This window comes from Miniopterus natalensis, chromosome 5 (assembly GCF_054644295.1).
Source record: "Miniopterus natalensis isolate mMinNat1 chromosome 5, mMinNat1.hap1, whole genome shotgun sequence".
In the NCBI taxonomy this organism is placed as follows: Eukaryota; Metazoa; Chordata; class Mammalia; order Chiroptera; family Miniopteridae; genus Miniopterus; species Miniopterus natalensis.
In genome coordinates, this window is record NC_142085.1 from 28,741,296 (window position 1) to 28,766,445 (window position 25,150).

The window sequence follows — 25,150 nt, forward strand, 5'->3', positions numbered from 1 at the left end:
AATTCATCATTCCACAATTGTCCTCGATATTACAAGTTTCTCTATCTAAAATAACACTAATCTTTGCTTACTTTTACATATACACTTAAATATTTAACAGAAAAGTTTTGCAAAATTGTGATTGGAATAACTTTGGTTTATCTATTTATAAAAACCTTTCTTCAGTCTCTGTTTTTATATATAACATTAAAATTATGAACTACCCACTTCCAGTTTGTTTTCAGTATGTTTATATTAGCAGAGGAGACACAGTTCACCTCTTGATAAAGTTAATAGAAAAATGAGGCAAACGAGAAAGTCTTAGAATCAAGTTGTATATTAAGCAGCAGAATGATTCAAGTAATCAGATTTTTAACTCTAAGTCATTTATGCCAGAGAATCTCTCTTATCAGGGGAAAGCACAAATAAGCATCTAGAACAAGGCAGATTTCAGGTCACATTAAAGAACATGGGTAATCAATGGTATCTGCTGAAATCTATTTTTATGCTGTGCCAGCCTATGTTCCCAGAGGAAGTTGAGCCTTTAAAGAACATACATTTGGATGGCTCAGTAGTTGTCACTGTGTCGTTAAGACTCATCACTTCTAACTTACTAACAGCTAGCATTTGGAAGAATGAATCCAATTTTGTGATCTCACCTATTTCTAGGCTGTAATATTATCTGTGTAAAGTGCTCAAAAAATATATTTGTTTTGAAAAAGAAGGACTCAGGGTTTTGTCTTTTGTGCATTTTGTTTTTACATCCTGGATGTATGGTAAAATCCCTGGATGTGATGGCTTCCCCATAATTCAGATGCACATAACTGCTGAAAGCTGTTTGTGGTAATGTCTGAACCTTCTGCTGATGATGCCACCTAAGATATTCCAAAACTCTAGAAGTTCAGCTGACTTACCGGCTGAACATCGGCTGCAGAGTTTTAGCCTTAATTTCCATAGAGTAATGGCTAATGCCATGTTTAAGGGGAAAACAAACAAAATTCTGATGTTTAATGCCCATATTAAGTAAAACTAAAACTAGCTCTGTGTTCTTCTGCCTTGACTACAGTATGAACGTTAGTAATAGCTTTTTCTGACTAATTTCAGCAATTTGTAATAGCTAATATGTTTTCAGATGTTCAAGTAAAACAATGAAGAAAATCCAATTTTTAAATGTATAATTGTTTTAACTTGTGTTTTAAAATAGTTTCTAAAAGGCAATTGGTAATCAATTTATTGTAGTATTTGTATAAACTGAGTTTAAAATTATAACTTTAAAAATGCTTAATTCCTAATTGGATTAACTGGCCTATGTAAATTACACTTTAAAAGTCTCTTTTCCAAAGTTAAATGACAAAATTTCACTCCTATTCACTGTTTTGTATTGAATGAATATATATCATTGAGAGGGTGGTAAAAAAGTAGGTTTATGTTAGAGAGACATTTTGCTGGTTCTATAAATATCATTTTAGAGTCAAAATCAATTGTTCATTCTTTATTTTGTTCAAGTTGAAGTAAAATCATTATTCCATTGGCATGTTTTCCTTGACACTACTGACAGTGGTTAATGAAAAGATTAATGAAATAATGTACACATTTCAATAGAGAAAAGAAATCTTTATGTTTTAGAAAGTGGTTAAATGGCTTATTTCTTTCCTTTTCCACCTCACTGATTTTCCAGCACTCTGAGCCAAAGTACTTCTGCTCTGGTTGACACATGTCAAATACTCTGTTTTATTATTAATATCTTCGAAAGAAGTGTAAAACTTTGATGCTTACTGTGGTAACAATATTCTAATTGTCTCTGTTTATGTATATGTATGTCTCTGTGTATATATATATGTGTATATATGCACAGAGACAATTAGATAATTTATATATATAAAACAATGTCTTTGTGTGTGTGTATATATATGTATGTACATATATAAAATAAAATATATATAAAATAATTTCTTTCAGACTACTCTGTGTTTTAAATATACAGTCTGCTGCATTTTAGTAATATTTTCTACCACTCAAAGAGATAAGAAGTTCAAGGTTTATGGTGTGAAGATGAAATAATTTATCATACCTAAGCATTTGCACCCACACTTTAAGTAAGACAGTTATCTGTTGGGATAACTTAAGTCATAGAAACACAATGAAATGAAGATATTATTTATGCCATGTAATCTGATATTGTATGCATTTTTGAGCAAGTTATAAATGCTTAACAGGTAAATTAATAGGTATTAATTTCTATTTTCTTCTTAGGAGCAGTCCAATAACCCACTCAGTGCCAAGATGAAAATAAATATAAATGGTGCAGTTTAAATTAAACTACTAAGTGTTATAAACTTTTTTTACTGGTTACTTTTTGTTTTTATCTCCAAAGGCAGAGTTATCTTATTTTTCCGTGTAGAAAGATTTCTCATCTTGTCTATTCCACATTGTTTTAGCTAATTTCTCTCCTTCCTAGGTGCAAAGCTAAAAAACCTTTCCCAGTCTCCTTTGCCATTAGGTATGTGCACATGACTAAGTTCTGGCCAACAGAATGCCAAAAGAAATGAGAAAGTGAGGTGCACCACTTCTAGACCTACCCCCATTAAACCATCCACTCATGCTCTGTCATGCTGACTGGAGGAGACTCATGTTTCCAGCTAAAAACACAAGGCACATGTAATCTACTATAACTTGAATAAGGTTGAATAAATGAATTCTTTACAAAGATATGGTCAGAGGGCAGGAAAGCCACATGGGATAGTATAATATTCCAGGACCACAACATAGTTACTCTGATACCGTTTTTACATCTACAGGCTACTAGGAAGAAAGAAGTTATCAGAGCTTAGGGACGGGGATCATCTTCCAAGAGCCTAGACATTCCCTAAAGGGACTGAACCAGCTGCCGGGACAACAGGAAAGGCCAAGGGAATATTATCCTGACATCATTTGCTTCCCTCTTGAATTTCCTGCTCGTGTTCCCCACTGACTGAATCCCACAGGAAGCCAGAGGACAAGGGATCTTGTATTAGTTTGCCAGGGCTGCGTCAACAAAGTCCTACAAGTTGGGTGGCTTAAATAAATAATATTTATTGCCTCGAAATTTTGCAGGCTAGAAGTTCAAGATCAAGGTGTGGGCAGAGTTGATTCCTTCTGAGGACTCAACTGTCCTGAGGATTCCTTCTGAGGATTCCTTGTGAGGTAAGGATCTGTTCCAGGTCTCCCTCCTTGGCTTACAGATGGCAGGCTCTTCCTCGTGTCTTTACATCATCTCCCCTCTGTGTGTGTCTTTCTCTGTGTCCTAATTTCCCCTTTTTTATAAGGACACTGGTCATACTGGATTAAGGCCCACACTAATAACCTCAGCTTAACTTGATGATTTCTTTAAAGACCCTATCTCAAAATAAAGTCACATTCTGAGATATTGAAGGTCAGGACTTCAAAACATGAATTTTATGGGAACACAATTCAACCCATAACAGAGCCCATTAATGTAATCTACACAGATCAGTTTCAAAGGACCAGGGCAGAGAGGAAGAGACTGTAGAGTGGATCTTGAGGGGTGTGGAGATTTAAGAGTCTATTGTATACTTTCACTTAGCATACCCTGTTAAGGAAAATGAATACTTATTTGATCATGTTATCTGTGTCCTTACTTAAAAATTCTCCAGTAGTCAATATTGCACATAATGTAGTTAATAGTTCTTACAGTGGCATTCGATGACTTACACAAACTGACTACCATTGTATTTGCAGACCTTATCCTCGTACATTATTTCCTTCTTCTATTACTATTTCCTTCTTACTGACTTAAAAAACATCCTCCTTTATTACCATTTAACAGAAATAACGTAGTGTGGTACAGGTTTTGTATCTAGTTCTAAATCACTTGAGAAAATATTCATTAACATGTGGGTTTCATTGGTATAGGTCAGTCTTCTTAATCTCATTCACTGTTCACATAACCACTCACTATAATTTATTGGACACCCACATGACTATACATAAACCATAACTGATAACTGATTTTCTCAAGGGTAACTGAAGATGTTTCTCATTTGTTCTAGTTTATTTGGTTCTGTACAGCTCTTAGTACAAGAGCTGCTATGCCTAAACAAAGGACCAAATCAACAAAATCTATAAGAGACAGCTCTAAGAGAATTGATGGAGTTTATAAAATTTACATACAAATCAGGATGCAGACTAGGAGTTTAAGATTAAGGCAGCAAATGAAGGGATTCTTTAAAATGCATGGGTTCATTTTTAATGGCAGGCACTTAAAAAACTTTAAAGTCCCATATTTGAGGAGGTCAGAAGAGCCTAATTTATTTCTGTCTTTGAATTCCACCTTACCTCTCTTCAAGAATTAAGGTATATGTTAATTTGGACTAAACATGGAGAGATCCCATTTATATATAAGCTTATTTAGTATAATAATGTAATATTTATGTATAATTATATTATATGTGATAGTATAATGGAAATATTTAATGTTTATGATGATACAAGTACATGTGGTATATTAATAACATAATTAATATGACTCATGTGCAAGTATTATAAATATAACAGACATAGATACAGTGCAACATCACATTGTCATATTTGTGTTTGCCAGAGAATACATGCACCACTATATTAATCTCTCTAGACACCTCGTGCTTACAAATATCCATGGTTTTCAAGAGTTGGTGACAAATGCATACCTATTTGTGTTTGTTTTCTCCCTTGATATACTATATGCTGTTGTTCAGAAAGTCTAACATCATTGCTGGGGCCCATTTTCACTTTCCCTTTCATTAAAGGATGAGCAACAGCTGTAGCTAATGTCTCGCCGAAATAGTTTTCAATGTGTGTGTCTTTAATATCTTTATTATACCACTGTATATTTCACCCAATTTAAGTTCTCCCATTTTCCTTCCTGCTTTTGTTAGGTTAACAATCACACATTCATCTTTCAAAAGGGCCACGCCACCCTGCTGAACACCTTGTCTTTCCTTGTTCTGAAAAATCATGAACTCAGTTACACTTTCCCGGGAGATATCAGTTTCACTCTTTGAGAGAGCCCTTTATCATGGGTGGACCACAACCTTGCTGTTCCTTCGCCTCACAATTTCATAAGGCAGGAAGGATGTGAGGAAGGATGCTTCTCCTATATTTGTATTTAAAGAGAATGTCATCGTTCAAAAGAAACAAGATGAAGGAGTGGAGAGCTGGGCGTGAAATATGTGCATATAATTTACCTTTACTATAAAGATTATGTTAATGGTCAAAAAAATTATGGCCACAGCATTCTTGAATTGAGTTAAACTTAAAACTGAAGGTATTTTTCTTTTTACTTCTAGAAGTGTATTTTAAAGGTGTCAAAACTGAAATTCATGGAGCCATGCTCTCATGCTTGTTCTTTATAGATGATAATCTAAAAACCACACAGACTTCTAAAAATTTTCCATTACTTAAAAAACAACAACAAGGGCATGTGAAGAAATATGTCTGAGTTGAGATAATTCAGACCAGATATAGACAGGTTATCAACTATTTTTTGTTAAAAATAAAAAGCAACAGTGCATGTCAATTGCAAAAAAGAAAAATAGTCATATAACAAAATAAAAGTGATTTTTGTTATTAACTATCCTTAAAAGTGACATGTGATAAGGGTAGTGAAAAAACAGGTATTTTTGAGATTTTTAAAAAGTGTTTCATATTTAATGTTTTTTTAAAGAACACTTTACATAATATGTTGTCACTTTTAAACACAGACTATACATGTTACAATAGAAAAAATGATCAGGTCAGAAGGCAGGAGATCTGGGTTCTAATCTTGCCCTCCCACAGACTAATGAACAATGTGTAGTCTACCTTCTTTGAGTCTCAGCTTTCAAGTGTGCAAAATGAGTGTTACGGACTGAATTATGTCTCCCCAAAATTCATATGTTGAAGTCCAAACCCTCAGTACTTCATAATGTGACTGTGTTTGAAATCAGAGTCTTCAAAGAAATAATAAGTTAAAATGAGATCATTAGGTGAACTCTAATCCAACATGACTGCTGTCCTTATAAGAAGAGAAAATTAGGACACAGACCCACGATGAGGAATATGATGTGAAGACGCAGGGAGAAGACAGCATCTACAGGCCAAGGAGAGAGGCCTCTGAAAAAAACAACCCTGCCAATACATTCATCTTAGACTAAATTTCTGCTGTTTAAACCACATAGCCTGTGGCAGGTTGTGTCAATACAATGGGCATTGTGAGTTTCCCGGTGATTAGATACAGTTATGTGTTTGTAAAGCATCCGGAGCATGGTAGTTATTTAATGTGTGCTAATCAATATTGCACTTGCTGCTCTTAGTTTTGTTTACTGGGCAGGTAATTTATAATTCATATATTTTATCTTATCTTGAACATACAGCAGTTCTTTAGGGTAGAAAATAAGAGATCAAATTATATTTTCTATAGCATAGGTCACAGGACTCATGATTTAAAAGTTATTAATAGGTTTTGGAGTAAGAGTGGCCTTGGAACTGTGCTGTTTTCTATGTTATTGTCTGTATTTAATCTATTTATCTTTCAGTTTTGCATCTTGGAATGTGGATAATTAAATTTGCTTTTTGAAACAAAATTTCATATATGTAATAGATTACCAGTGGACACAAAATTAGTGTTTAATAAACTGTAACTATAACAGCTGTGTTCTTATTTATTTATTTATTACTTATTTGTTAATACTCATCAATGCTTTTTTTGAGAAACATCAATGTGAGAGAGACACATCAATCGGTTGCCTCCTGTATGTGGCCCAGCCAAAGATCAAACCTGCAACCTGGGTATATGCCCCGACGGGAATCAGACCTGTGGCCCTCTGGTGTTGGGATGACATCCAACCGAGCCACACTGGGCTCATTTAGCTCTTTAAACCTTTTCCAACACACCCCAGCCCAGAACAGCCTCTTCTGGTGCACCCGTTTCCCCCATCACCTCTCATTTGTCTTTTTGTTTCCTTTTGAGGAGCTAAAGCATGTCTTTTGTGATATGATTCCTACTGCTGCCCCAATGCCCACACACTTGCTTTTCCTCCAAGGGCAGTCTCTTCCCAGCGAAATTATTACCTCGGCTAGATTAGCGTTTCCCACAGTGCACTGCCCCTGACATTGCTTACTCAAGAGGTTAAAATGCTAAAAATAAAATAAAATAAAAATTTAAGGGTTCCGTACCCATATCTTGAGTTAAGCAAAAAATGCGAGACTTTACTAAAACAGGACCTCAGAGGTCTGGAAATGCTCATGCGCATTTTGAGTAGTCAGGAGAGGTATATGTCATGTGGCCTTGCCTCAGTTTTGTTGACAACAGGCTGTTTTTTGGTCAATTTTCTTAAGAATCTGTATTGTAGACATCAGGATTTAGGTAGTTCTGTTCTAAGGCAGGTAGAACTTCCTTAAAACCTTTCCTTTAACTTCTTTCCCAGTCTCTGTTTTGACCACTTTACTTTCTTCTTTGTTGGCTTTAAATAAATAATAACTTTTACTAAAAAATAATCTATTCTCATAACCAAATAATTTGCTTCAGTCTACATACTGGATAAGGATTGTGGTATGTTTTAAAGGTGGGAGAGGCAAAACACATAACAAAAGAGTACTAAATCCATATTAAAATCTAAACCTTACTAAAAACTGAAGAAGGCAAATGAAGGGCAAATGTCATTTTCACTTATCACACTGGCAAGATCGTACCTGAAGTTTGTGAACAGAGTCACCTTCAAACACAGCTTTTAGGAATATAATAATATGCTAATTATTCTATCTTGATTGTGGTATAATAGATCATTTTAATTGTCTTCTTTATGTTTTTTTCTGGATTTCCAAATTTTCTACAGTAAATATATTTTATTTTGATATCAAAAGAAATACCCATTTGTTTTCATGACTCCAAGAAAATAATAGGAGGCATTCATGGCTTTTTTGTAAATCTGCTTGTTTGTTGGTCATATAACCCTTACAACATCTTTTCCCCAGTACTATTTTAAGGGCATAAAGAAAAGGCAGACTGGTTTGATAAACATTAATTCACATACAAGTGCATGTGAATACTAATCAGGATAATTTCCACTTTCAGATGGCAAGAACAATACCCAGAGGAAGTCTTTGCTACTTATAAGATTAAGTGGAAAAGAAAATAACTGTATCTTACCTGATAAGCAGTGAATACTTTCTTCCATCATCCACTTTAATAGTAGTGTTAATGCTTTTCAATTCTGCTTCACCAGCACAGAAAAAGTGGTACTATGGGAAAAAAGTGTTTTTCCTCAGTTTTTCAGTGTGAAACTAACATCTTATATTTGCATTGGACTTTACAATTCACCAATATTTTTTTTTTTATTGTGCTAGTGAGACAAGAGTCTAAAACTTAAAGAGAAATGACAGCTCAAAGTAGGCAACTAGTAAGTACTAGAATTAAAACACATAAATGTATGAATATTACATACATATGTACACCATACAAATATAACACACACACACACACACACACACACACACACAGACACACTTCTGGTTTCTTTTCCAGTATTTTGGGGAACCTTGTTGGGAAAGACAGTTTCATCTGCCAGCAGGGAGCAAGAATTATTGGTAATTTTCCTTAGATATTAGCAACTGGGCAATGTAAAGATCAATGAATACAATCTAGAGGGTGATGTTAATGTCACAGGAAGGAAAACTTAAAGACTATGAAAATTAACCATACATTCTAAGTTTTCCAAGGCTTAAGGAGGCCTATGGACATTTGTAGGATTGTTGCTAATTGGCCCAAATGAGTTATAGTTTAAAAGGGACAAATCGTGTCTATAACTGGTATGTTTGAGCTGACACCTCTGGGAATTTCATGAGTGGGCTGCACTGCGCAGCCCACTCTTCTCAACAGCATGTGCCTGGATGTATATTGGTTATATTGTGACTATACTTTCCCAGGAAAAAAAAGGCTTTATAGTCTTTATCATCTCTATAAGATATCTGTAACCCACATGTAAGTTAAAGAAAAACAGTTGGGTAGTGTTTCATAACTCCTATGCATCCAGCTATACTAAATTGATATATTTAAATCTTCTCACATGTAGTTCTAAGGCAAATATAACGCGATGTATTTTAATTTTTTAATGATATTTGGGCATTGCAAAAGGTTTCTTTCCTTTATAAAATTATCTGCTCTGGTTCACTTTAAGAAAACTTCCAAAAGTTTAAAAAACACCCAAATATACCTCCATGCACTTTGCAGAAAATAAGTTACATAACATTTGGTTATACATTTTCCTCAAGCCATGTGAAACTAAGGGAAACTCAGTGTTTGTTTACTGAATTTTTACCCTGTGTCCATATACAACCAAAGTTACTAAAGAATACATTTAATATTTTTAACAGCATAGGCATTAATTTATTTGTTTCTTATGTATAACACTCAGACATTTATGCTGTTTAGTTAAGATAGTTATTTATGCTTAAATGATAATTTTAATGACCAACAATGTGTGTGTGCAGGTAGAGTAGTTTCCTTAATTTGCTAAAATACTTAAGAAAATTATTTTTCAGGTACTACTAAGTTATTAATTTCTATTATCTTCAGGGATGTCAAAGTTAAAACATACATAAAATATTTAATGGGCAATTCTATTAAGTTTGAGTTTCTTTTTTATTATAAACAGCTCCTTTAAAATTGTATAAAAAATAGAATTTGCTGCTATTGACTGATTACCCTGTTATCATGGATTTTTAAAGCATTTTACAAGTGTCAACTAATTGTTTTCTTACAAAAGTAAAAACAAACAAAGATCTATGAAATAGGAATTATCCTTTTATTATCTTCACTAAACAGAGGTGGGAACTGAGGTGATTTGCCCCCAGCCAGGCAGACACAGTGATTTGTGACATAGCTAATAAGTTGGAGGGTTGATATTTGAGTCCCAACTGTGGAAGTATCTACTTACATCCTTGATATTAGAAAGAGCCAATAAGCCCGGCCGGGCGTGGCTCAGCAGTTGAACATCAACCTAGGATCCAGGCAACTGGGGTTCGATTCCTGGTCAGGGCACATGCCCTGGTTGCGGGCTCCATCCCCAGTTGGGGGTGTGCAGGAGGCAGCTAATCAATGACTCTCATCATTGATGTTTCTCTCTCTCTCCCTCTCCTTTCCTCTCTCTGAAGTCAATAAAGATATATTTTTAAAAAAGCCAATAAAATATATTTAAAAATTAAGTTTGATAAATAGAACTTTAAAGCTTAAATTTCCTAAAAATAATTTGACTGACAATTCTGCATTTCTAGAATTTGAGTAGGCCTTAAATTATGATCACTGTAAAAGTTTAACCACAAATATGTCTTTTTGTTAAAATTGTAATGTATAAATATATTTCTCATATGATTATACTTTTAAAGTAGATGAGGAAATTGGAGCATAGTCTGCAAATCATAGGGGAACAAGGAAAATCTTAAAATCATAAAGATAAAATAATGCTGAAATTTCCTTTAAGTCATTACAAGGAAGCAGTGATGTGAATGAAAAGAAGATAGATTTTATATTGACACAACAGATTAAAAATTCTTGATCTACCACCCTTAAAAGATTGAAGAGCATGTGTAATAATATCAAATGCTCTGAGAGCCTTAGTTTGTCCACAGGATCCTTGTGAGATGCAAAGAGAAAATAATCCTCACATTTGATTAATATGTCACAGGCATTCTTCTAGGTGTTTATATGCCTTACTTATTAACTCATTGTATTGCATTTACTTAACAATACTTATTAATTTACTGTTTTAAACCTCACAACAACTTGTATTACTCTCTTTTTACACATGAGTAAATTTAAGCACAAGGCCCTTAAGGGTCTTGAAAGGTCTCAAAGCTCTTAAGTGACAGAGATGGGATTCAAACTCTGACAGTCTAACTCTAGAATCCATGATCTTAATAAAACTTTCTAAGATGGAGCCTGACACATCATTTCAATTCAATAAATGATAGTAATTATTATTACAGACATGTCAATATATATCCTTTCCTTGTCATAAACTCTAAAGAAAAGAAATTCTATACCTCTCTTCACCCATTACATATTACAATTCCTAAATGTCTTGGTTCAGCCTATCATGAATTTATTTTTATCCATTGAAAGTGAAAGAAGTCTCCTAATCCATATGTCATAAAATATTTTCACCCACAATATCAAGTCTCTGGATATTCCTTGTAATGTCTCTGACTGGAGATGTCCACAGTGGTGAGAGGAACTAGCAGAGTTAGATACTTGGTTAGGCAGTTGAGTTAGCAGCAGAAAAACATGCTGAGGAAACATTCTGAACATGACCAATGTTCAATATTATGTTTGCTTTATTTCTTATATTTGGTCTCTATATTTTTTCTGCTTATTATAGGACTAATGGAAATTTCTGGTCTTAGTTAAGAAAAATGCTACAGGCCAGGGATCAACAAACTTTCTGATGTTTGATGATTTATTCTAGTACCCTACTCATTACATAATTCTACTTTCTTGCTCTGGTTTCACCTGCTATTATTATTTGTAATAAGTTGGAAGCAATATAAGGAGAACAAAGTGTGTTTTATTTACCATCGAATCTTCAGAACCTAGCAAAATGAATGGTAACAGATAAATGTTCAATGAGTGAGTGAACAAATAAATGAATGTATAAAAATGCTGCTACTACTATTAATCTTTTATATCTGTTTGACATTTATTTATGGTATCGGTCATTGTTCTAAATTATGTATATAGGCTATATTACTTCAGAAAGATGAGCAGTTAAAGAAAGATCAGAATAAATTCATAAAATTTACTTTAAATTAAATAAATTTAATGGCTTACCTGTAAAGTACCATTTTCAATACATAATTGAATAAAAAATCCATCTACTAAATTTGAGTCTTGCTTGAAGTAGAGCAGGAGTCCATAGGAGCTGAAGGTCTGAAATTCTAGGGAGATGTTATTTTGTGGATTTAAAAATATATTTTGAAATTCTAGGTAGGAATCTCCATAATAGCAAACACAACTGAAATCTATGGAATCAGAAAAAAAAAAAAAAATGCAGTTTAGGTTGGAATAGAATGTTCAATAGTTGGGTGTCACATTATTAACATTAGCATAACGTACACTGAAATGGCTCACACCTGACTCTTTCCTGCCTGTTACAAGCCTAGGCACCTATTACCTTTGCCATAGTCACAGTGGTTTGTCATAATTTCTAAGTATAATCAAATCTCAGTGGAAGGCAGGGATATCTAGAGGATTAATTTTTAATAGTGCTTTTACTTAGATTTTATGTTAGAGGCCAACAGAAATAGAACATTTTCTAAAAATGTCACTTACTGCATGTATAAGGTATTGATATGAGATTATGATTTATGTCATTATTGTTAATTTGATTGGGTCACTATTGAGTGCTGATAGAGATTATAGGAATTAAAGGAATTCCCACATTTTTGTAACTACATTATATTATCTGAACTTCTTTAAAAATTTCTCTCATTCTCTTTCTTTTTTCTTTTACCTTCTGAATTATTATATTTTAATTAGCCTTAATCTTTCAAGTAAAATATGAAAATATTTTGAGCAAAATACTTTGACAATTAATTTCTTAAATTTATAAATATATGATTAAATGAAACCTAGTTAGCTTATTTCTCTCAATACGACGTTATTTTATATTATTAAAAGTTACTTTTCTTTGATAAATACAAAATTGATTCCTGTTGGTTGATATTCCTGTAACAATGGATTTGAGTATATCCTTTCTTTCACTTTCTCCCTTCCACTCCTTCTGGGACACACATCCATGCACACCGATTCTCTCTCTTTAAAAACGTCCAAATTGTTTATTCTTTTATAATTAATAGACGAGATTATTCATGAAACTGTAAGTTTTAGTTTGCTATCCCTCAAGATTAGATATTTTAAAAATATTTACTTTAAAACTTCTATAGATTTTATATTCTATGTGGAATATTTTTCTTATTAAAATTTTTCAATAAAGGTTTAGAAATACTCATTGTGGTAAATTTTCAAACTTGTATAGAATCTCTAAGAAAATAATTAGCTAAACCTCAAAGAAATTTTACCTTTAAACCATAAACAAAAAGGCTCAAAATATTACCAGAAAACATTTGTACTTTGCAGACAAAAAAAGCAGATTTTTTTAAATCGAGCACTTTATTAAAAAAGGTGGTTCAAAAATTGAAAATATTAACACTGTGCTTTTAATTTTGACATTCTAATTGTTTTAGTAGTTATATCTGTGATAGAAACAGACATTGCCTTATAAAGTCTTTTGAAAGCAACTCAACGGCTTTTATTAAAGAAACTTTAATTAGAAATCAGGGCCAGTCACTTATTGAGACATTAGACTTTATATATTTGTTCTGTAGGCAGTAGTTAATTTTTTGGTAACTCCTCAAAATAAACTATAGAATCAAAGAATGTTTGAGTTGGGAAGCATTTTGGGGGCCTCTTGCCTGATGTTAATCTGAAAACATTATTGCAAAGATTTTGACTCTTAAATAATTCTCTTCCTTGTAAACTTTTAATGACCAATTTTAAAGGTATGGTACAACAGAATTTCACATAACACTAAATAATTTGGGAAAGTGAATTTTCCAAATTATTTGGGTGAATTGGGAATGAAGTCAAATATCCACTTGACTCAAAGTTCAAAATATGAAAGAGCATAAAATATTTTCAAAGACTAATATGATAACATGAATACATCCAACATTGGTGAAATAAACTACTATATAGTTTTAAATGCTTTAGAAAGAAATATATTGTCCAATCAACATTAGCTAACTTGAAAGCTCTTTTAATTTCATTATTTTTAATGTATATATTTATATGAATGAAATTTTTAAAAATTAAGTGGCTTTGTTAGCATGTGACCAGTGCTCTGTATACAATCCAGCCATACATATTTGGTTCATTATTTTATCCCAAATAACTGATTTTCTTAAGCATCTGAAACCACTTACTATCTCTTATGAAAAATATAATTGCTTTTGTTTAAATGTACCTGGAAAATTATATTTTTATATTTGGATAAAAATAATCAGGATATATTTGGTATAGTGTTAGGCCGTATTTGTAGTATTTCTTATGCAAATACATGAATACAGATTCTATTTTACACTTCCCTTAGCAAAAATCTTAATCAAATAAAAAGAATGATGATATGAAGAAATGCACAGAGACTATTTCCAGTAATGATGGGCTAGTGCAGCAATTTTCAACAAGTGTGCAGCAAGAATTTTCAAAACATGCAGTGCCTGACTATTCAGTCAAGGGCACTGACCTCTTTTCTCTTAGACTGTCAAGTAAAAAAAAAAAAAAGACAACAGCCAGCACAACAACAGCTATCCAATGTGAATGAATCAAAATTACACCTATTTTTTTTCAGATCAGCAAAAAATTTAATATTTTTTGGTGTGCTGCAGAATTTTAGTAATTAGTTTATGTGAGCCTTGAGATGAAAAAGGTTGAAAATTGCTGGGCTAGTATATATTAATAATTCCATACATTTTTAATTATCTAGAATTAATTAAATCATATGTTTCTGCCTCTGGGTTTTCATTTTTCCAAATAGAAGAAATTTTATCTCAATTGTATGCCCTCATATTCTAATTATACCTCTGAAAGAGTTTGTATGCTTTTGATACAAATAACCAGAAAGCCCAATTTCAAATAACTTCAGTACTAAATAATTTAGTGGCTTAACCAACAAGTTCAATAGGGTGGGCTTCCAAACGGATGTTTGTGTATGCAAAAGGTCAGCCACCTTCTCCTAAAACACCCAGGCTTCTGTCTCTCCTCTCTGCTACTCACGACGTGAGCTTTAATCTGAGACTTGCTTCTCTCCTGATTTAATAAGTGGCCCGTGGTAGTTTAAGTGACATACTTCCTCATCTGTGTCCAGTCCCCAGTTTCCTATATATTCAAAAGAGGAAGGAAGAGCCTTGCCAAGCACAGAATGGACCTTTCCTAACAGCTTACTGGCTAGAACTGGGTCACTAATGAGGCCCTCCCCTAAAGATGAAGATGGGGTCAGTCCCCAGAGACCTGCGGGGATGGGTTCACAGCGGACAACTGGTGTTCTGTTGGGAACAGTCCCTCGAAAATCAAACCCCGTACACCTCTAGATTTATGACTTACTTCATAGTTAATATCTGACTGTTGGATTCAAAGACTCAAAATGCTCAGTTACATGCCCAAAGCAGATACTTTAACTTTCGTTGCCAGCTCCTGTCTCCACTACTGCTTCTGAGAGGTGACTCTTGCCTTTGTTTCTAACAGCACATACAGAGCATAAGGATGGGTCTCAGCACTAAAACTTTTACTTGAAATTTGGTTGTTATTGTTAGATGGGCAGTTGCCAAAATTTTTTTGAAACATAATTATTTGAATTTCTAGTGCATACTGATCCAGCGCCACTTCCACTATATGTGGATAAAGAAAACTTCCAACATGTTTTAGTGAAAAATCAGGAGTCAATATCCCTGCCCTCTCCTTCGGCACAAAGAAGGATTTTAACTAGATTGGAAAAATAAGGAAAAAAATATACTTTAGAAGAAATTAATAATGCATTTTAGGCAAAAATAAATAAGTATTTAAATGAGAACAATCAATATGAAACTAATGTATCTAATATTCAATTATTTGATGTTATGGACAATTACTCCATAGCACGTTTTCTTTTTAATAAAACAAATACATAGAGAAAGAAAAGGATTCTTAGCTTATGATAAATCTTGAGCCCTTTTTTTTTGTATTTCTTGATTAGAATATCAGAAAATACTAAATAGATTTTAGAGAAGAGTATATATATATTTTTAAAATATATCTTTATTGATTTCAGAGAGAGGAAAGGAGAGAGAGAGAGAGAGAGAGAGATAGAAACATCAGTGATGAGAGTCACTGATCGGCTGCCTCCTGCCTGCCCCCTACTGGGGATCGAGCCCGCAACCTGGGCATGTGCCCTGACCGGGAATCGAACCCCAATCTCCTGGATCATAGGTTGATGCTCCACTGCTGAGCCACACCCAGCAGGGTAGAACAGAATTTTTTTATAGTTAGTGTTCTATATATAAGGTTAAATGTGAAAGTTGGAATCTTACGAGAGAATAATTGAACACCAAGCTTTTCTACAAGATTGATAGTTTGATAACTATGATGACTAGATAGTTTAAAAATGTATATCATTTAACCCTATTTCTAGTAGATTATTATCAGTATCAGTGTAATCCATGAGTAATCACCAAATAAAGAGTGATTACATATACTGCTTTTACAGTATGTATCCCTAGCTAAATGTTAAAAAGTAATCCACTTTTAAAAATAAAATGCAAAATGGCCCTTTGTTCATTTCACATGTTAGAAGTTATATCTATGAAGTAATAGTGGACATTTGCGATGTGTGTATGCACAATTTTCTATTAAATGAAGAATCAATTTGAGAAGACTATACATATAATACAAATAATAATATAATTTGAAAGGTTTACTTAACTGTTTATTAAGAGAACTATAATGAGTCTTGATTCTTAATTCTACCAATAAGCATATCAACAACTATTAGCTAGAAAAACTCCCTGTGACTTGGTTCTCTTCATTTGTATTATTTCTAGAAAGAAGAGCTTGGATTTATTACAAAATACTCTCCATGTTTAATGCTTTATACTTCCACGTTCTATAAAATGTGTTTAATTCAGCTTAAAATCCATCTTTACATAACCCATTTAAATTCATATCAATTAACTTAATATCTGCTAATAAAGAAGGGGGAAAAGTTAACACTTATCCACTGTTGAGTATGTGCTAGGTATTGTTAAATACTTTACTCAGGCTTTTTAAAATGTTGACATGTTTCCTGGCAACTTAAAGATTTATGGTATTTGAAAATGCTTTTGTGGGAACAAGCATATTTCAAAATAAATTATGAAATACGTTTCTTTCACAGATTTTCACAGATTGGACTGTAAGTCAAGGACAGTTCTTAGAGCATGTATTAATCGTCTAATGCACCCACAAAAAGGAAGTTTACAAAATAAACAATACTGAAATAGAAAGCAAGAGTATGCAGTTTAAGATTGGCAGAGATTTTTCGGTGTAGCAAAAGAAAATGTATAACAAATATGAACTACAGAGGCAGATTTTAAGAAAATAGATGATTGCAAGGAAAGCAGAAAGAGGACTACTATCCAAATCGTTGAGTAATTTTCTTTTTCCTGAAAGCAATTAACAATCTTTTGCAAAGGATGCACAACACGTATGATCACAATATTTTCCTTTTACCAGCAAGTGAAAATAAATTGTCTGGGAAAATTCCTTTACTAGTCACCCATAGGAACAGAAGTAACTCTTTCAAACTACAAGTCAGATCATGCCACTCTCCTGCTTAAAAGCACTTTTTGCTGCCAGGTGCCTATGATATAATTTCTTAGTCTTTACTCTGTGTAGAATCTTTCCAATCCTTTCTTTCTCCTTTTGTCTTTGAATGTGGAGCACCAACTATTGCAGGTAACTCCCAGAGCAGCCAGCCTTCCTCTGCTCATCTGCCTTTCCAGTTCTGCCATGCACTGTCCTTCCTGTGCATGGGGCCTGTTTCTGGGATCATTACCCTGTGTCCTTGGACAGATAGTCAAAGCTGAGCGGAGCAAACACTGACTTAAATAGTAGAGCTTTGTAAGTGCTGACATTGGGCTGGGCAAGTCCTGCATATTCTTCTTTCTAGGGATTATGTTGCTTACTATTTGCCCTGTGCCTTTTGATATAAATATTGGAATCAATTACATGTACAAACATCCTATTAAATTACATACAAATTCTTATTACAAATTGGTTTGAATTCCATTGATTTTGTATTAAAAACTAAGTAATTGGTGTCTTTGTGATACTTTATCTTCCTATACATGGGCATAGTATGTCTCCATTTAACTAGGGTTTCTAAAATATTTTTAATATAGTTTTATAACTTCTTCATAAAGGTTCCATGCATATTAGGTTAACTTCTAGAAACCTTAGGGATGTACTGCCATTTTAAATAGTTTTTTGCAACATTATATATTTAACTTATGTTGGTATGTTGAAATCCAACTGTTGTATATTGAGCAACCTTGTTGAACTCTCCTATTTTTTAAATAATACTATATAACCTGTGATAAATGAAATAATATTTTTTTTGTTCCTAATTCTTAAACTCTTATTACATGGCCTAGGGTCATCAGGAAAAACAATGAACTGAAATAATGATAACGGGACTGTTTCTCTTGTTTTGATTTTATAGGGAAGGCTTTTAAGCTTTCACCTTTGAGTACAATGTTTTGCTCTTCTTTTATAATTGTTACCTTTTAACTCATAAAGGAAGCTCATAGACACAGGAACATATTGGTGGTTGCCAGAGGGAAGAGGAACGGGGGTGGATGAAATGGGTGAAGGGGGTCAAAAGGTATGAATTTTCAGTTATAAGTTAAATAAATCATGGGGACGCAATGTACAGCATGGTGACTATAGTTAATAATATAGTATTGCATATTTGCAAGTTGCTAAGAGGGAAAATCTTAAATGTCCTTATTACAAGGAGAGGAAAAGAAAAATTTGAATGTGGAGCACCAACTATTGCAGGTAACTTACAGAGCAGCCATCCTTCTCTGCTCATCTGCATTTCCAGTTCTGCCATGCACTGTCCTTCCTGTGCATGGGGTCTGTTTCTGGGATCATTACCCTATGTCCTTGGACAGATAGTCAAAGCCGAGCTGAGCAAACACTGACTTAAATAGTAGAGCTTTATAAGTGCCGACATTGGGCTGGGCAAGTCCTGCATATTCTTCTTCCTAGGGATTATGTAGCGATCCTTTAGCAGTGTATACAAATATGGAATCATTATGTTGTACACCTGAAACTAATATAATGTTGCATGTCAGTTATACCTCAATAAAACAACATCAAAATGCGAGCTGGGAAGGAAAATGGAGAGCTGTTTGGGACACCAAAAAAGATACCAAAGTTTATAAAGAAAAAAAAACACAAAACTTTTCCTTTTATCCTGTAGTTCACTGAAATTTTTAGCAGAACTTAATATAAAATTGTATCAGTTTTTCATTTATTGGTATATTTATATTGTGAATAACTTTGCTATTCTAATATTAAACTTTTATTTTATCAGATAAATAAATTCCACTTGCTTATGATGTGTGTACGCATATGAATTACATTTGCAAAAAATCACGTTTAGGATATTTACAGATATCTATGCTGAAGGTTGAGACTGCCGCTGAATTTTCATTTTTCATGGTTCCCTTTTTAATTTTCATACTAAAAATTTACTTAGTTTCATTAATAAATTGAGCAATGTGAATTCCTATATCTAGTTTCTGGAAGTCTGGAAGAGTGTTTTTGTTTACTTATCACCTAAATTCCGTATCAAGCTATAACATTGTGAATTGTGCATCCTAAAATAAATACAAAGGTTTCATTTAATGTACAAATCAGGAATCAGAAAGTTATAATAGACAAAGCAGTAACTTGCAAGATTTAGTTTTCCTTTTTAGTTGGTCACTTACTGTTGCCTTAGCGAAGTCACTTCCCTTCTCTACCTCCCCATCGTTACCCATAAAATTAGGTGTCACCTATTATGAACTTGTAATTATTGCAACAGATCTAACTTTAGTTAGAACTCCTGCGTTTAATTATGCACTTTATCACTTAAAATCCTGGGATCTTAGATAAAGCTTTTAACCTCCTTGAGCCCCTCAGTTTCTTCATCAATAAAATGGCAATAACAAGGTTGATCTGTTATAATACATGTGCAATTGCTGGATAAAGTATTTGCTCCAGTCTGTATTTGGGAAAGAAACCTCCTACAAGAGGGTGATGAAAATAATAAATTTTAAAAATGTATTTTTAAAATACTACATGCATATGCTCTATGTTTTTCTGAGGCATATATTTAGAAAGGTCTGAAACACGTTAAGCAGATCTGAGCAGAACCCTCATGATAATGCCCAACTTTTCAATGGGCTCCAAAGTGCTTATTATCTAGTTTTTGAGTGCTGTTCTTTTCTTAAAGTAATTTATAAATAATTGTTATTTTTTTAGCTAGTTTATAATAAATAATTAATAAATGTACTCTGAAATTAAATTATATTTAATCTTTGAGATGACATGTATAATTTTTCTTTCTCCTCCTAATGCTGTTTAATGTTTAAGAACTATTATAGGCTATATGGTCTTTTAAAGATAGGCTGGAAATCTACCCACTGCTTAAAATATAATTTCATGAGGAAAATGTATTTGCACAGAGATATGAGAATGTGGCAGCACCGGGAAACCTCTGTTACCTTCTTAAACTTTGCATCCCCTTGACCAATTAGCATACAGAGAAAGGAAAACAGTTGTCTGGGGATTTTTCTTGGATCTAGCAGCCTCCTGAAAGACTCTCATGCAAATTTAGAATGGGCCCATTGTTTCAATGCTGAGAAGTCCTTGTTCATATTTTTTCTTATGGATCTGACAAATTGCACTTCCTATTTCTAAAATTAGTAAAAGCAAAAATACGTAAAAATTTATGTTGAGTAACTTTATTCGTCAATGTATATCGTTATAATAGACTAGAGGACACAGCACCGATAAAAATTAAGTAGTCATGGCATACTGTATATTCATCAGGAGCCGTCAGATTTAGACTGTAATGGTTGCCCACTATATATTTGAGATTAAAGTAGCGATTTAACAACTTATAAAAAACGAATTGCTAAAGTGTACTATTTGTTAATTTCCAGTAAAAAAAACAACAAATGCTACTACCAGTACCATCCTTTATACAACATAACCAAATGATCTGTAACAATAACTTATGCTATAATTAATAAAACTTAAAAACACCTTTTTTAATTTTCCAGATATATTGCTGCATATTTGGGGCAGCATTTCAAAAGTAAAATATTTTTATCTATGCTTAAATAATTGAGTAGTTAATTCCTCACTCAAATGTAATTGAATTGAATCATAAATACTTTATATTTCCTTACCTAATATTTTTTCTTCATGTACTTTATTTTACAATCTATTATTTTACTTCAATAATGCCTATAGTCTAATTGTCACCCTCAAGCTGTCTTGGCAATTATCAGCTTTAATTCTTCACAATGTTCAGATTTTACTGATAGATAAGAAGAGAAATAGAGGTGTTAATAGAGATTATCCACATCTCACCTTATTCCTAGCCATTAGTTTTTAATTAAATATAATTTTCAACTATTCACCTGATTTGTCAACGCTATTAGAGGTTTAAGGCTAATTTTTGCTATTAACCAGCAGCTGACCACAGGGAAGAGTGCAGAAGAAAAACACGCTCATGCTTCTCAAAATTGTGAGACAGATACATAGATAAGAGGTAGACTATGCAAGTAAAAATGTATAGATTAGATGTTTTTACACTGTGAAATGTGAAATAAAATGGAGTCACTTATGTTAAGAAGCTTTAAAATTAAGCCAGGAGGCCATTAAGAAAATGGGTTTTATGCATATTCTTACCACATAGAATGTGAACTTTTGAACTGGGCAAAAGCATTCACATTCCAGAATGCTGCAAAAACACCTACAACTCACACAGACAGACTTTTATTTAGAGAGAGCGTTAGTGAACAATCACATTTAGCAAAAGTTAACTTTCTGCTGACAACACCAATTAAGATTCTTTGTGAATGGTGTATGCAAACCTCCTTTTGTTTCCCCAGAGGGACATTGTGTTGTTACCTGAATATTGTGATTCTTTTAATCCCAAATAAACACTTTTCTTTGTTTTGCTTAATTATTGCCTCCACACAATTTAGGTTAACAACACAGACACCCATATATATATATAAAACTATGCACATAAACATACACACACAAAGCCGTTTTAATTTGTCTACTGATGGGAATGATCCTTACATGTGAACATTTCTCCTCGGGTGTAACAAATGAGAGGATTTAAAAAAAATAATAGCTGCTTTAGGAAACTCTAAGACCGCCAGGCCACACTCATTTTAGTATGCCTTCTATTGAAATGAAAATTCATCATTTAAAAAGTCATCATAAACCACACATGTATGTCCAGTTTCCTCACTTATTTGTACCATGTGGCACTTTTAAAGCTGCTTCTAGTCCTTTTGGGATGAAGTATGGAGTAGAGAAATAAAGAGAATATATTTTTCATTGTGAGAGTGCAGGGTTTACAAGTCAAAAAAGTGGCATTCCCAGGGTGGAGGTGAGCAGCCAGGGAAGTGAGGATTAGGAAAGAAGAGTGGCAGGGATTCATATATGGTAACCATCTCAGGGATGGCATAAATGAAAAGTTAAGGAAAAAGCATGTGAAATACAGTTTATTGCCTTGGACCGATTTCGAAAATATTATTCCTTAGTTTCTTTACATTCCAGTTGAAACTGGACACAAGGGGTCTGGGGTCGCCTGTCACTACTTGAGCCAAATTAAGCAGAGACAGGGTTGAATCATATTTGAGCATTTATTCCAATACTGCCGGCAGAATGGGAACAGCAGTCGGTCACCCTGGAAATTCTGCTCTCCCTTTTTTTCTGTCAGCTGGCTGATTATATACAGGTTAGGGAGAAGATAACTGCATGCAGCTGCAAGCTGTAAGTATAACAAGAAAAGGGGAGCCCGGCTGGCTTGGCTCAGTGGTTGAGCCATCGACCTATGATACAAGAAATCGAGATTCGATTCCCGGTCACGGCACATGTCCAGGTTTCGGGCTCGGTCCCCAGCAGGAGGCAGCTGATCAATGGACTCTCTCTCACCATTGATGTTTCTATCTCTCTCTCCCTTCTTCTCTTTGAAATCAATAATATACTTAAAAAGAAAAATAAAAAAAGGGGGAGGGGAAGGTCTGTCTTCCAGGAGCTCAAAGTCCACTAACCAGGTGGCTAACCATCTATGATGTTACAAACAACTTAGCCCGTTCCTGGGGCCGGAGAATGGTCAGCGTTCTGGAGGCCAACTCCCAGAGGAGGGTGAGAGTTAAGGGGGTGGGGTTCAGGGTCCAAGCACAGCAAACAAGTCAAAGTGTGTCCTGTTCTTGGTCTGCTTTGAAAACTATTTTCTTCTTGCAGCACATCCTCCAGTTTCTCAGGGTCTGTAAGAAAACCTCTTATCTATAATTAGTAGGCTGAATAATTATTAAACAACTGTGGCTGTATTCTTATTACATGCCCCTCCCACTATCACAGTGACTATGGAAATTTTAGTGGTTTAACAAAAACACATTTATATTACTGAAAAGTAATCTGGTTAAGAACAATAATTCTAAAGGTGGGAATATTGAATCTGAATTCAGACGACTTGAGTGGGGGTTCATTAGGTCATTATTGTGCAAATTTGGGGCACAAAATTACATCTTTGGCATGTTTTAATTTTTTTCAGGGCACATATTTGGAAAGTTCATTCTATTTTGATTTTGGAAAAATGATTTGGAACTCATACTATTGAATAAAAGAGCTAAGTTGTCCTCTATTAGGCAAAGCAATTAAATTCTCATTCCAGAAAAATATTGATATTTTAGATCATTTATTTATACTATACCTGTAAATGAATGGATGAATAATAAAATATTTTAAAAGTAACTAAATGCTTATAATAAGCATTTTAAATATGTCATTTATTAGAATGTACCAAAATTATAATAATCACTTAACTTTTCTGCTTTCCTTAGTATTAAGAAACAAATTTTTACTTCACAATATTGAGGACTAATTTAGTTAGCTGCAAAATGGCACCAGAATTTTATTGGCAATTGGACCTCGGTTCAGCAACTTTGGTACTTGAATTCTGGTTAGGAAAGAATTCAGAGCCAGGACTCAAATACAAGCAAAAGTTTATTTAGAAAGTCACAGAAGTAGAAGTGAGTCAGGGGGGCTGTGTGGGTTCAGGAAACAAGTTACAGAGGCAAAAGAAGGGCCCTTGGAATTTAGTGGAAAGAAAGCAAGGATAAACGTGCCTGGGGAAAGAAAGGGAGAAAGCCTTGGGTGTACTCTAGAGAGAGCTGAACTGGGTTTTTCTGTCCTAAGGGCTTTGCTGTTGTTAATCCTCACAGGATAGGGATTTTAGGGGAGGTCCCAGGGGAGGTTCTCAGTAGAATATTCATCAAGTTTTCAGGTGTGTTCTTTCAGGGTCATGGTCTTCAGTAATTGGTCAGCACCAGGACAGGGGGGTCATTAGTCATTGCAGCCCATCCTGATGTCAGCTATGGCATTGCCCCACCTAGCCTTGCTGCTTTTCTGGGCCTGAAGTTGAAACACAAATGAGGCCTAGATGTTATCTCTAGTTTGACCAAAACTCTGTCTCCTTGGTCAACAGACCTGAGGCTTTGTTCCTCAGATTATCTGATACAAATCATAGCCTCACTGTCCTGAAGGCTTAATACTTAAGGGAATGGTTGTACTAGGGCTTGTATGGGAATCTTAATGAGGCTATTCTCTGGTTCCCTTGTTCCTCCTCTGGGGGGGGGGGGGGTCTACCACAGAACTAGCAACATGCTAGGGGAGAAAAGGTCACCCTGGGGGCAAGGTCCCACCTTACAATTGTCCCTTGCTAGGCACCTGGGGCTTTCCACCCAGGTGACCTTCTGTACCTAACCCATTGTCCTTGCTCTGCTCATGCCTAACTGCCTACAATTTTATGCTGTAACTTAAAATATATCCTTTTAATTCCAAAGTTGTTAAAGATGTATTAACTTAATGTAATTTGAGTGATATAAAGTTTAGTGAATAAAGATATGAATTTCCTTGGAAAAATGTCTTGTAAAGATTTGAAACTTCTCGCCATCTGGACGTCCTTGTGCATCTCTGCGGGCTCAGTGGTTTACGCAGGATGTCCTGACATATTAAGGTTAAAAATTAGTCCAATTTCATTCAAGGACTGCTGGATATGTCAGCACATACGCCATTTGGTGAAAAATGTATCAATTCTAAAACATTTAACTAGTAGGATTTTTACTCTACTTTTACTCACACTTCCAGTCATCTAGTGTTGCCATTTACAGAGGCTTTTGCAGATTTTGTGCTATGAGTCACCATATTTCTCTAATTTTCACACTGCAAATTTTAGTTTCCAAATTCTCAGGTCTGTTTAGTCTGTTTCCATTTGACCAATTGTTTTTC

General features: G+C 34.1%; 1 protein-coding gene across 1 annotated transcript in view; it reads right to left on the reverse strand.

The window, feature by feature from the left end:
* EYS (EGF-like photoreceptor maintenance factor) overlaps window positions 1-25,150 on the reverse strand; it is a 1,117,601-nt gene that overhangs the window by 437,579 nt on the left and 654,872 nt on the right. Inside the window, 2 exon segments of the mRNA XM_087817245.1 lie at window positions 8,147-8,238; window positions 11,822-12,012. Coding sequence (XP_087673371.1) covers window positions 8,147-8,238; window positions 11,822-12,012 — 283 coding nt within the window.